The 14,007-nt window shown below is 28.9% G+C and overlaps 2 protein-coding genes across 2 annotated transcripts; one reads left to right on the top strand and one right to left on the bottom strand.

Annotated features, from left to right (window-relative positions):
* Nucleotides 1-4,848: 4,848 nt before the first annotated feature.
* LOC111033018 (rRNA methyltransferase 3, mitochondrial) lies at nt 4,849-7,093 on the bottom strand. Its single transcript, XM_022313561.1, has 4 exons — nt 6,540-7,093; nt 6,117-6,379; nt 5,882-6,034; nt 4,849-5,399 (listed from the first exon to the last, which is right to left on the bottom strand). Exons 1-4 carry the CDS (start codon nt 6,803-6,805, stop codon nt 4,921-4,923), a joined length of 1,161 nt encoding a protein of 386 aa, XP_022169253.1. The 5' UTR covers nt 6,806-7,093; the 3' UTR covers nt 4,849-4,920.
* A 241-nt stretch (nt 7,094-7,334) lies between these two features.
* Nucleotides 7,335-12,143, top strand: LOC111033011 (protein SPT2 homolog). Its single transcript, XM_022313551.1, has 6 exons — nt 7,335-7,706; nt 8,719-8,998; nt 9,205-9,359; nt 9,769-11,453; nt 11,527-11,612; nt 11,836-12,143. Exons 1-6 carry the CDS (start codon nt 7,650-7,652, stop codon nt 11,901-11,903), a joined length of 2,331 nt encoding a protein of 776 aa, XP_022169243.1. The 5' UTR covers nt 7,335-7,649; the 3' UTR covers nt 11,904-12,143.
* Nucleotides 12,144-14,007: the final 1,864 nt, after the last annotated feature.

Genomic DNA, 14,007 nt, shown 5'->3' with positions numbered 1-14,007 from the left:
GTTGTGGCCACCGAACTGTGAACATTATTTAAGATGGCAGGGGGTGGTTGAATTTATATTTCTTAGGTGAAATTGTAATACCTAGCCACCAACTGCCATTTTCTTTGTTGCATACCAATATACCATATATATTTAGTACATACATATTCCTCATAACTCATAAGTCAATCTTTATCAATGAAAAATTGGTGTCGCTGTACAGTACAGTGGACCACAGAATGGATTTTTTTAAATTTGAATTCAAATTAATTCAATGATATACTATCAATAATATCATTGTGTAAGAAAAACAATTGTGAGCGAAGATGATCAGTTAGCCTATGATAATACTAAGTTTATTTGATGATATTTGTATGAATAAATACATAAATATATTATAAGCTATTTAAGTGGAACTCTGTTTTAATTTTTCAATCCTTGGCTTTAAGGGTTGATTATTTTATAACTTTTTAACTACTAAATAATTTGTAAATTTTCAATTTAATACATTTCGTCAAAAATCTTATCATCCTTTAAATAATTTAGTATAACTCTAGTCAAATTTAAAGTTATGAATAAAAGTACGAAATTCATACATCTAATTACATTCTATAATACTCAACATTATCCAATAATGACAAATGACCAACTAAAGACTTTTTTTTTAGATAATGTTGAGATCCAGTTCTAAGTTTTTTCTTGTGTCTCATGTGTAGGTATCACGTATATTCCGTCATCCTCAGCTGTAATACGCATTGAAATGCAACAGTGACATTCACTGAATATATTCCGAGCTTTAGTATTAGAATGCAATGGTCTAAAAAATATTAACCTATAGATACTTACGTGATTTTCCAACTACAGCTGAAGTATTGTTCCAACATTTACTCAAATGACCATAGTCTTTATGTTGTTCGAGACAATTGTCATACATAGCACATTCCTTCTCTACTTCTACAACTAAAATATCGTCCTCGTTTGGCAAAAATGTTGACATTATACTTTTTGGCATAATTATTTTGTTAATTAAGCCATAAATTAAATAAAAAATAAATTGTTGATTAAAACAAGCATGCGACTCATCAACAATCGCATGTTTGAATTGCATTTATGTTAGTCGAACTTCACTTGGGCTTAATAATGTTTCTTATTGTTTTATTTTTTTTTGTTTAAAAAAAGGATGTGGCTGAACTGCACTTGAGTTCAAAAAAGGTATTCCAACAAAAATATCATGCATTTGAAGGAATTAAACGTTTAGAAAACACTCATTTCCCTTCCCACTTACAGGCTTAGGACTGTCAATGATAATCATTGGCGTGGTTAAAAATGATTGTTTTATACATATACCACTGTCTATATAGTATTATATACATATTATATTGAATCATCAAATGTATCTATTTATAATCGTGTTAAAATATCAATAAATACAAATATATAAAAGTCCTTCGTAAGAAATATAATTATCACAAATATAAAAATATTCACCATGCTTATAATCAATTATGCCAAAGTTACCTGTGGATTTGAATGAATGACATATCTTTCCAAATAATATGAGTCATTTATTAATAATTACAAATTGTGACGAAAATATTTTACTCGTAAATGACAATACATCAAACATTTTATTATTTTCTACTGAAACTAATTTAAAAATTTTGAGTTAAGTTGATACAATTTTTTTAGATGAGGTCTTTAAAAGTTGTCCGAAATTATTTACCCAAATGTTAATGGTTTATAAAATGGTAATTATTTATCACTCTTATTTTTTATACTTCCCAATAAAGAAACTAAAACATAATATGAAAAGGCGTTTATGCACATCATATCTGAATGTAGCAAACTTGACATAACATTTTCACCAAAAACATTTTTTGCTGATTTAGAAATGGCGATTCATTTAGATCTACTAAAAGCTAGGCCTTCTTTTAGTTTAAAAGGATGTCAATTCCACATGGCTGGTGGCGAAAAATACAGACAATTGGCTTAAGTAGTGAGTACAAAAAAAAAAACCAAAATCGGTGAATATTTAAAATACTTTTTTGGCTACTATTCTTCAAATTCAGAATTTTGTTTCTCGTTCTCGTTTTCCAAATGTTTCTGCCATTTTTTGTGATCTTCAATTTCTTTTATTAGTTGTTAATTGTTGTCTTCAATAATTCTAATTAAATTTCTATTAATTGTTTTTTATTTTCTTCACGGCTGTCAATCTTGCAAGCTTATTAATAAAGTCTCACTATTGGTTATCGGCCATTTTTTTCTATTTCGATAATCGACATAGATTCAATACAGATAAATCGCTAAACAAATCAATCGAATCCAATGAGCTACTGACTTCGAATTCGAAAACTACCAATTGTGTGACTTTATCAATATAATTGCGAGATTGACAGTCGATAAAGAACATTTAAAAACAACTAACAGATATTTAATTAGAAATATTGAAGACAACAATCAACAACTAATAAAAGAAATTGAATATCACAAAAAATGGCAGAAACATTTGGAAAACGAGAACGAGAAACTAAATTCTGAGTTTGAAGACAAAATTGGGTGCAAAAAATGTCAACTAGCAAAGAAGACGAGAATAAGGAACTCAAAGAAGATTATTCGAAAATGCAATCAATGCACGATGAGCTAAATAAGAAAAACTCACAATTAATATTGTTTATCGGCGACAACCTAATTAAAAAGCTTCCATTGAATCTAATAGAACAGACGAATAAATTTGAACTCACGAATGCAAAGTACAACAAAAAAAATAAATATGTCAGAGAAACGAAACCTACCAGCAACAAATGGTGGATGTATTTATGAGGTGTCTTCACGAAAAATAAATCGACATCGCATCTTTATGAAATGAGTGTACTGATTTGAAACATCACATTAGTGATTAACCAGAAGAAGACTTTATCGGAAATTTAAAACACTAGGTTATTACATTTGGGTATACGTTGAACGAGAAAAATAAAACCATACAAGACATGTTAAAAGCCCAAAGTAAACAGCAGCAGCCGCAACAGCACACAGCAACGCCACGGTCGTCTTTGTTGATATCCGATGATCAATTGCACATTAACAATAAATTAGAACAGCAAATGGACGTACTACTAGACAATATATCTTCCTGGAAAAATATTATTATAGTCTGTTACAAGAAAGTGTTGTACAACATGCAAAAGTACGCCGTCCAACAACAGTCTAAGAAAAGAAACTACTGGATAGCCAAATGCCAACATCTTAAAGATATTGAATACAAAACAAAGTTGACGGAATTTGAAGTATAAAAGGTAAATGTAAGCCCCAAAAGAATATGAAAACAAACTTAATTACTTTAAACATCGACGCTTTCGGGTTTCGGCGGAATCCGTGATATTGTGTGTACATGGCGGAATAAATCAGATAACTCCAACTTAACTGAAGTCTGAAAATATTGTGAATTTTTATGTAAAAAAACCCTACGGAATGCAGTATGTTCCTTGTTCATGTCTGCTTTGCTAACTGAAATTTTAGAATCTTTTAGTCGACTGTGTCTTTTGCAGCTAATTTGCCAATCGCCATAGATTGTATTATATTAGGTAGGTACGTCAATATGATAACACTAAAGAAATATAATATTATAATACAACTTTTAATATCAAAGAGGTCCGTGTTTAAGATTTGTTATTGAATTAATGAAATATGATATAACAATAACCAAAATAGTTTGTAATTTTAAATTTAAATTATAACAATATATAAAGCATTATTAAAAATTTTTTTTAATACATTTATTTGATTATTGATGAAGATGATGTTTAAATATTAGATACGCAATCATATTTTTTTATGAATTAAAAATGTTATTATAAATAAATGCGATTACTTCTTTTTGATTTAACATAAATGTATACAGAGCATAGTGCATAAACATAATGCATCACATTTACCGAACAGACTATACCAACTCGTTTGTAAAATTCTAAGTAAAATATTTTCTCTGAGTACTGTCGAGCACTAAATTAATAATTAATATTTGATGCATTAATTTTGACTGAATTGGTTACGTATATTTTATATTTTTAGACTTATAAGAATATTTTTAAAATTTATATTTTCTTAGTTAATTTCTAATAACTATTTGATGACTATATACGATATGTCAGTTGTTAATACTGAGTTTTAATTGAATAACAATAATATATTAATATATTATGATAAAATAAATTATAGGTAATAGTACAATATATAGGTACTATGTTTTTGGAAAAGTTAATTCAACCCACTGTATATTACTATGAGGTACTAATTTATAGTATAGCTACCTACCTAGTGGGCAGCTATATTAATAGAAAATTAAATTACTTAATATAACTACTATTTAAATAAAAACTATATATTAAATTAATAAAAGGGTACTATTATAGAATTAACTTATCTCTTTTAATTCACTGATAAGTTTGAACCTTAATTTAGCTTGCTGTGATAGAATCACAATTTAAGATTTAAAATTTACTTAAATCGTGGACAGAATTTATGGAGCATGGTAAACTATGCATTGAGATTGTAGATTCAAGAGTAGTCAATGCAAAGAACATCATGTTATGCTCTATTGTAAATGTTAAGTAGTGTCCTCTCACAGATATATATTAAGTAACTTTATATACCTGTGTGTCCTCTTAACTTATTATAACATGGATATGTTTAGATGTTGCTAAAGAACAACACCGTTGTAAGGTTAATCAGTAAACTTAGCTTACATGATAACTATGATTGAAAAAAATTGATAACCATATTATATTTTACAGCTTTAAGTTATAAAAAAAATATTATTTGGATAATCTGTTATCTTATTATTAGTTAGACTACATAAATTAAAAACTTTTATAATATTTTCTTCTTCATTTATTTACATAATCAAATTATTTTATATAAAATAAATCCTACAACTACATAATCTTAATATACTTGTTCAATTTTATCAATTTCATCTCCACTTCTTATTAAATTTAACATTTGTTTTTTTGCCTCAAAACATAATATACCTACAGCTGTAGCAGAGTTCAAGCTTTCTATTCCATTTTCAAGTGGAATATTTATGCGGATACCTTTTCGTGATCTAGCAAACTCGTACCCTTCATCACTCAATCCATGTGTCTCACCTCCAATAATGAGTATCAAAGGAATAGTTTTACAGTAATCTATTTCATAGTAAGGAGCTATTGGTAATTCAATTGGAGCTGTTTTTCTAAAAACATTTACATTTGTGTCTTCATCGATATTTGAATAATCAATGTTGCTCACATTGTTATCGGCCAAACAGACTTGGCCTTTGATATTTTCCAAAAAGCTCCAGCTGACATCTGATATTATTTTCATCCTGAAATGTGCACCACAACCGGCTCTCAATACTTTATCTCCCCACAAATTAGTACAGCCTAAATAACAAGGATTATTGGTTTTGAAACATAATACAAAGTATAAAATTTAACATTATCGGGATTGGGTACTAATAAATGTTGTCCCAGTCTTTGCAACTTGGTAAAAATCATCAATTTTCCATCCATCTATGAAATGAAACAAAAAAATATTATAAAAACATATTTGAATTTAGCATCTTTTAGTGTTGATACTTTTTTGAATTTGATACAATAATTATCAAAAATTTGATTTGAAATTTGAAAATGTAATTTATTATTTAAATACTAACCAAAATAATTTGAAAAATTATCCTGATCATTTCACATACATTAATACTGAATTCAAATCTAGCATATGTTTTTATAAATATCAATCATTACATTTATCATACTGATTAAAGAAAAATGGGTACTTTTTCTATGTTGCACTTATGAAGGACAGACAACTAATATCGGTACCCAATCAACTTGTTGAAAATAATTTTTTTTTCATTATTTACCTTTCATTAAAATAACTTGTGATGCTCCAACAGCTGTTACAGTTCTTAGCACAGCACCTAAATTACCAGGTTCGCGGATATTATCACAGATTACTGTAATTGGAAATGCATTTTTCCGGACTCTATGATCAATAGTTGGAATTTCAAAAATACCTTAAAATTTCAACATATAAAATTATTAAATTACTTTTATGTTTTAATTTTATTAAATGTTACATGTTTATTCTAGTTGTACCCATTATTCCTTGAGAAGTCTCAGTCTCTGAAAATAGTTGAATCATTTTATATGGAGCCTTATAAAATATTGTACTTGTGGCTGGTAAATCTCGTAGTTCTTCGGGTAAACATAAGTTTTCTAATACTCTCTTCTGGCTGAAGAATATTTGTTTTGGCTTCACCCCAGCATTTAATGCATCCTGTATCAGACGTTTGCCTTCCAAAAGTATGCTGCTATTTTGTTGACGTCTTTTTTTGTTTTTTATGTCCATCATAGCTTGACTGAAACAAAACATTAATTTTAAAAGCTATCAAACCATACAACTTATAACTATAAAAATGTCCTTTATCATGAATTTGGAAATGGCACATCTCATACTATAGCCTATACAAATAAAATGATATAGATTATCTAGTACTAACAGGTTTTATAGGTACTAACCTCAGCAAGGGACTAGTTTCTTTAAGTATGAGATATGAAGGGAATCCACTGTTATCTTTTTCAACCACTGACAATATTCCGCTGCGCATATGAGGCTTAATACTGTTCAACGAGTCTTCGTTTGAATGTTTCTTGTCAGACCGTTTTTGAAGGCCTGAATCCTTTACATCCGGCCGTTTAACATCAGACCCATATGCTCGTATGGCAGCGGCGTTGCATACTGCTCGCCGAAAATTGACCGAGAAACTACAAGTAATTGCTTTCATTTTCGACGAATTCCGTTGCAGGGTTCAAATAAATTCTTGCTATGTTTTGTTATTAAATAATTTAAAAGTTTGGGTATGACAGTATCAAATGCCTAATTTTAAATTATGTATGTTTCGAATAAAACAAGAATAAGCAATTACAGCGGTCTACGGCAGTGACTAGCGAGAACAGCAAAATTTACTAAACTTGTACAATACATGAGGAAATGTGCAACAATTTAATTCAAATTTTAATGTATCGGAGGTGGAGGTCCCGGGCATTGATATTATATTATTATCTTATATTTTACAAATAATATTATAACCTGTAAAAACGTGTGGAACTGCGGTGATAAGTGATAAGAGTTGTTATCGTTTATCAGTAGTTCAACAAAATAATACAATTTATATAGTGGGATTCTCGAACAGCTGATGCTGGCTATTATAGCAGCTGTTTCGATGTTTATCTCACAGGATTGAACATGTGGCGTATCACGTCGATTCACGACCATAGTGAATTGTGGTAGTGATTGGTGAGTGATAACTTCTAAACTTTCTACAACCTTAATGGCTTAATGGATATCAGTCGACTCAGTCGACGTCGTACCATTTGTGATTCATGTTCTAGTCTTAAAAAAAAATGTAGTAAAGCGTGATTCTTTTCGATACAACAATAATAATTGTATAAGTTTCATCGACCCTTTTTGGTCTTAATATTTTATCTAAACCGTCTCCAATTTATTATCAATAAACATATATTCAATATGATTTTTCAGTACTTTTACATAAATGATTATGGTATTCGTATTTCATTCTAGCAAAAGACATATTGGCCATAATTCGCCGCCATTCACTTGTTGAGATAATGGATTTTCACACTTTACTCTACCAGGCGCAAAAAAACAACACAAGTGACAAAGATGTAAGTAATTCAAAAAATAATAGTTATGGTTAAAAAAATATTTTGATTACCAGTAGTAATATTACTACTAGTTACATTTGTCTACTTACTTTTACATTCAAACATTCAAACGACCTGTTGACTGTTGTTAAAAATGTATAATCTTGTGCATCCGTGTAGATTTAAATCTACCTCCCTGGAATATATTTCTTTAGAATGTCTAGCTACCATATTGAACAGGATCTCCACAATACATCCAGAAATATGCATTGAGGGCACAACTTGGGTCTTTCATCCTCCCATTAAACACAGATTAGTTACTTCCATACACTAATTGTATTCATATGTAGGGTGGGTTAGGTTAGGTTAGATTAAGTCACCAATTATTATTTTTGAAGGGTCATATTATAAATCTGGAAATGGTTCGTGTGTTATCAAAACTGTTAAAATTGGTAAAAACCAAAGCATAAAAATGATAAATATGCAACAGTAAAATGTTTAATATTATTAGCTTTTACCTTTTTTTCTAGTCTGTGAGCCAGCTAAAATTTGTCCGCCGGCCGCCATTTGGGGACCCCTTGTGTGTAGTTTGTAGACCAGTGAAGCTCAACCTATACCTTCTATTTTTTCATCTTTTCAAGTTGTAAAATGTACAAACTATTGAAATACATTTATTTCCCCAATTTTTTTTTCATTGATATAAGACCCTGGGCGAAATGGGCCATTGGGCTTACAAAATATAATTTAATTGATTCCCTTCATCATATTTTCCTAATTATTTCATCTGCTTTTGCTAACAAATGCCACTTTATAACGAGGTTAGAATATGTTTAAGCAAAAAAAAAATCAAATAGTTCATTACATTGTATAATTGCGCATAGGTATTTCAATTTATTTTCATTAAGAATAAAATGTTTGATACTTTTTTATATTGAACGAGGGCTAACTAAGTCATTATAAGAATTTCAGAAGTGATACCAATTTACTTGACAAACATAATTGCCTCATAATATCAAAATTGCATTCTGTTCAGGTTAAATATTTCAAAGCATCATTGGATCCACCAAAAAAAGAAACAAAAGAAAGTAGACAATTGTCTGACAGTATTAAGAAGTTCTTAGCTAAAAAAGATGAAGAAGATAGACTCAAACAAATAGAAGAACAGAAGAAAAAAGATGAATTAATATCTTTGCGTAGTCAAGATAGGAAATCATTCAAAAGAGTCCAGTCTATGTTAAACCGAACAAAATCAGCAAATAAATCAGTTATTGAGGATGCCAAAGATGATGTTAATACATCTGTTACCATGGCTGGTTAGTACATCTACTTCTCACATTATTATTACATATATAAACTAATATTTTTGTTATGGTTAAAAAAAAATTAGCACTTATTTATTGCTGTTAGTGATAATTATAGTGGATTATAATGTAGTATGGTGATAATTAAAATAATAATAACAAAATCAAATTCATATTATATATACATATTCATATGTTTAATAATTGATTAATTATAGGATTTAATCAACCGGATGAAGATGACTATGGATATGTTTCTAAAGATGCCATGGCGATCTATAACAATATTATGAACAAATATGTAAATACTCCTGCTGATTCTAGAAATGTAAAAACTCCTAATCACAGAAGTCAAGACATTTCTGGTACTAAAGTATGTAATTTGGCTATAGATAAATATAAAATAAACTTATTGAATGTATTGATTGTTCTAACACTGTTTTATCAAATATATCTTATTAATTTAAAATGTACTCAACATTACATTTTTTAAAAATGTCACAAATATTTTCATAGTTTAATGAGTTTTTCATTTGTACACAACATATAAATATACAATAATCAACATAATAATAATAATAAAAAATGTTTAATTTGAAAATTAATATTATATTTAAATATCAGAAAAAATGAAAATCTAGTGCATTACATAGGATTTTTCAATTCATAAATTATTAAAAGAATTATTTAAATTAATTTGTTATTTTTACTTAAATTTGTTGAGAATTTCTTTTTTATAATTGTTGTTTCGTAATAAATTATGATTATTTAATGATTTTTAGGATCGAGTTAGGGCAGCCTTGCTAAAAGAAGAAGAAGATCAATTACTTCCACACAAACGAAAAAGAAAACCTAAAGATTTAGACAATGGTGAAGATTATCAGGATAATGTTGAGCCACAAGAAAAGAAATCCAAACCTGGTGTTAATGCAGAGAAAATCAAAAAAAGGCCGGCACAACCTCCGCCATTGAATTTCCAAGAACTACTTAAGATTGCTGAAAAAAAACAACATGAACCTATACTTATTGAAAAACCTAAGAAAGAAGAACCTTTACCGATGATGACGAAGAAAGAAAGACATAAATACTTAGAAGACAAGAGAATTGAAGAAATACGACTAGCTCGGCTACAAGGCAAGAGCTTACCTATTACTGAAAAACCCAAAGAAATTAAACCAGTTGAGAGAATACCTAAAGCATATTCATCTTCTTCAAAAGTTGATGTACACGTAGAAGATAAATTGAAAAAGAATGCTTCTGTATGGGCTAAAGATTTAAAAGCTAGTAAAGAGCTAAATAATAATAGTAAAAATGATAAGTATGTACCAAGGCCATTAAATAATTCAGAAAGTGTACGAATGAACTCAAATGGGAATAGAACCACCTCTAAAAGTTCAGTTGAAAAACATTTGTTGCACGAAAAAAGGTATAGTTCTAATGATGAACTGTATTCACCGAAACCAAAATCTGTCAGAGATCAATATATACCCAAAACTATAAATTCTATTGATAATAAGTTTTCACCAAAACCTAGAGGTATGCCTAATAATGACAGATATGTATCTCAATCTAGAAGTACATCATCTGACAAGTACTCGCCGAAACCCAAGAGTTCAATGTCATCTGATAAAAATGTGTCAAAACCAATCCCCACTGAAAGATATGTGCCTAAATCAAGAAGTCCACCATCTGACAAATATTCTCCAAAACCCAAGAGTGTGCCTTCAAATAAATATGTCTCAAAACCGACGACCACTGAAAAATATGTGCCTAAATCAAGAAGTCCACCATCTGACAAATATTCTCCAAAACCAACATCCACTGAAAGATATGTGCCTAAACCAAAATTCTCAGGTGATGAGAAATATTTACCAAAACCTAAAAGTACTGTACAACCAGAAAGATATGTGCCCAAGGTAAAAAGTTCATCTTCCTCAGAACAATATACACCTAGTGCAGTTAAGCATTCAAATGAAAAGTATAGACCAATGTCATCTCAAAGCATGAAATCAAAACTTACCAGTTCAAATGACAAATATGTCCCAATGCCAGTTGATAAAAAGTTAGGAAGCAATAACAGCAATAACATTAAATCCAGACAACTCCCACCTAAGGAAATGGCATCCAAACAATTTCCTCCTAGAGACATGGCGCCTAAGCAGTTTCCTCCTAGAGACATGGTGCCTAAGCAGTTCCCACCCAGAGACATGATACCTAAGCAGTTCCCACCTAGAGACATGATGCCTAAGCAGTTCCCACCCAGAGATATGATTCCTAAACAATTTCCACCTCCTGATATGAGAAGGCGAGATGATCGGCACATGCCAATTCGTAACAAACGTCAAGTCATTGAATCAGATTCGGACGAGTATGATTCTGAATTAGATGACTTTATTGATGATGGTCCTGAAGATGAAGCTGATTACTCTAAAGTTATTTCAGAAATTTTCAAATATGACAAATCAAAGTAAAGTTATTTTATTTTAGTTGATAGCTTTTTAAAAACATGTTGTAAACGATATTGTTTTTTTCATTTTTAGATATAGAGGAATGGATGAAGATGATGAATGTATGGAATCTGATTATCGTACTCTTCAAAAAGAAGAGTTTAAAAGTACTAGAGCTGGTAAGGCATATTTTATATTTTGAATTTTGAATTTCATCTAGACATGTATTTATCAAACCTTTACAAAAATAACCATAATATATCTATATTTTGTTGTTGGTCATAGAAATGTAAAAATTTCCCGTTTATATAAATTGCAATTTGTAATTAACTTATGGCTATCTAATTAGCAATCTAATTTATATTAACTTTGCTTATAAATCTTTGTTTTTTTTTTTAAAAGGACTTTTGGAAGATTTAGCAGATATTCGAAGAGAAAAACAAATGATGAAGAAACGAAAAAAACTTTAATGTTGGACCAACTATAATTTTTGTTACCTTAATTTATATAAGCTTGTTTTTTAAGGTTTACTAATCTTTACAAACACAGATTTTTGATGGAATAATGTACATGTATTTTTTACAATGTATATACTTTATAGGTTATTAGGTTACACGTTACTCATTCAAATCATTTTGGGTTAAGCCCCAACCGTCTTAAATCACTTTACTTATTAGACACTAGCCATATTTGGTAAATTTTTTTTAGTAATATTTATCGTTATAAACTTAATTTGCTTTTTATATATTTTACATAAATTAATTATTGTCTAACATTGTTGATCCAAAATGCTAATAATTCTCTGTGTATCTTTTTCTTTAGACCTCATATTTATACTTTTAAATTGTATTGTTTTATTTCTCTTTTGATGATTGCCATTATTTTTTCCAATATTTGAGTAAAACATAATTAAAATTTTGATCATTGTTGTAATTCGGTAACTAAAAGATTTCAGAATTAAATTAAGTTTAAAGACAAAAAATGTCCATAATACATCAAATATCGACCAATAGGTATGTCAATAGTTTTAATAATTATTGTTAAACAACTTTGTTTTACCACTGAGTGTTGGTAAATGTATGATAGTATTGTTTTAGATAAATAAAATATAATAATATGTAATAACTAATAAGTAATAACATACAATATGTGATATGTTCAGTTATATACTTTAAATATGTATTTTTATTTTTTATTGTATAAATTATTAAAAATGCAACTATTATTGTTCTACGTCATTTAATTTTAAGTTCTTCCAGATTTTTGCATGTATGTGGTAATAATAAGGTTTAATCTTTTGTGTTTTTTTTTCAAATATGTAATTAATTATTCTTTGTTATAGTTATTTTGAATAATATATTTTTGTAAATTTATAGGCGGTCTCATTTGGTTGAATATTTTTTGGTGGCATGGGGCTAACTATTATCTAAAGTTGAGTGTACCCTGTACCCTGTAATCTGATAACTATTTATCCAGATATGTATAAAGTTCAATTTGGGAGGCTTTGCTATGCAGATGACCTTTGGTTACGCTTATGATTACAATGTGTAATGGCCGAATTTGTTTTGTCAATTGTTTTTTGTACATTGAATAATATAAATAATTGTTATAAACATGTTAATTTATAATTGTTGTTCAAGTCAATAATCAATATTTTAAATGCAAGTGACCATGTGTATGTTTTTTCACTTGTGATTGAATTGGAAAATATTAAATTGTATAGGGGCAACAAAAATGTTTTGTTTTTATTTTTAAACAAAAATATATTAGGTATACTATATTACATGCCCAAAATTAAATTGTGATTTATAAATTTTTGATTTTTGCTGTGTATGTTTTTAAGTACCTACTCAAGTATATAGGTTAATGAAATGGACTGATGGTAAAAAAATAATTATTGTCCAATAGATTTTTGATTTTTAATGTTGAAACATAATTAACTATAATATAGCCTACGCAAGTGTCATATTTGACCACTCAGTGTGATGGGCCATAGGCGAATCACCTCCCGTCTGAGAATAAGAAATAAGAATTATTTTTTAATTTATTTATATTTATAAAATGTGAAATTAACTGTAAAATATTAATTTATTAAAATTAATGTTACTGTGAAAAAAAAATGTGTCCCTCATGGCATAGTTCTTAAATAGGCTAGAGCCTATCATCCTTTAACGAATAATAATTTGGAAATCCGTATGACACGTATATTTGGGTACACATTCATTTGTGTATATTTTATGTCTATGTGTGACTGTGTGAGTAGTAAATTAATATTAGTGCGTAAATCGATGTCACGTCGTGTCGGCGGCAACTGCCAACGGGTGTAACTCACACGCCCACGCACATGCCACTAAATAGCGAGAATATGAAATTGAAATTGAGCAAGAATATGAAATTTATTCTTGCTTGCTTAACTATAAACACTACTTAAAGCAAAGAGTAAACATTCTTCCAGAAGTTCGAATAGTTCGATTGTAATTTCGAAAAAAATAGTTGCATCATAGCCTTATAAGCTTCTAGAATAATATGCTCTTTAGTAATCACTTTTTTGATTTAAAACCGTATGTGCCTAAA

This window comes from Myzus persicae, unplaced genomic scaffold (assembly GCF_001856785.1).
Source record: "Myzus persicae strain clone G006 unplaced genomic scaffold, MPER_G0061.0, whole genome shotgun sequence".
Taxonomy (NCBI): Eukaryota; Metazoa; Arthropoda; class Insecta; order Hemiptera; family Aphididae; genus Myzus; species Myzus persicae.
The sequence above is the reverse complement of the archived record's forward strand: the minus strand, read 5'-3'. Positions and strand labels throughout refer to the sequence as shown.

Excerpts from the sequence above, each read along its gene's own strand:
- LOC111033018 (XM_022313561.1), bottom strand. The coding sequence starts at position 6,805 with ATGAAAGCAATTACTTGTAGTTTCTCGGTCAATTTTCGGCGAGCAGTA. Across the intron at positions 6,035-6,116 it reads GACTTCTCAAGGAATAATGG|GTATTTTTGAAATTCCAACT; the intron begins GTACAACTAGAA and ends TGAAATTTTAAG. Across the intron at positions 5,400-5,881 it reads ACAAGTTATTTTAATGAAAG|GCTGTACTAATTTGTGGGGA; the intron begins GTAAATAATGAA and ends CTTGTTATTTAG.
- LOC111033011 (XM_022313551.1), top strand. The coding sequence starts at position 7,650 with ATGGATTTTCACACTTTACTCTACCAGGCGCAAAAAAACAACACAAGT. Across the intron at positions 11,454-11,526 it reads TTCAAATATGACAAATCAAA|ATATAGAGGAATGGATGAAG; the intron begins GTAAAGTTATTT and ends TTTCATTTTTAG. Across the intron at positions 11,613-11,835 it reads GTTTAAAAGTACTAGAGCTG|GACTTTTGGAAGATTTAGCA; the intron begins GTAAGGCATATT and ends TTTTTTTAAAAG.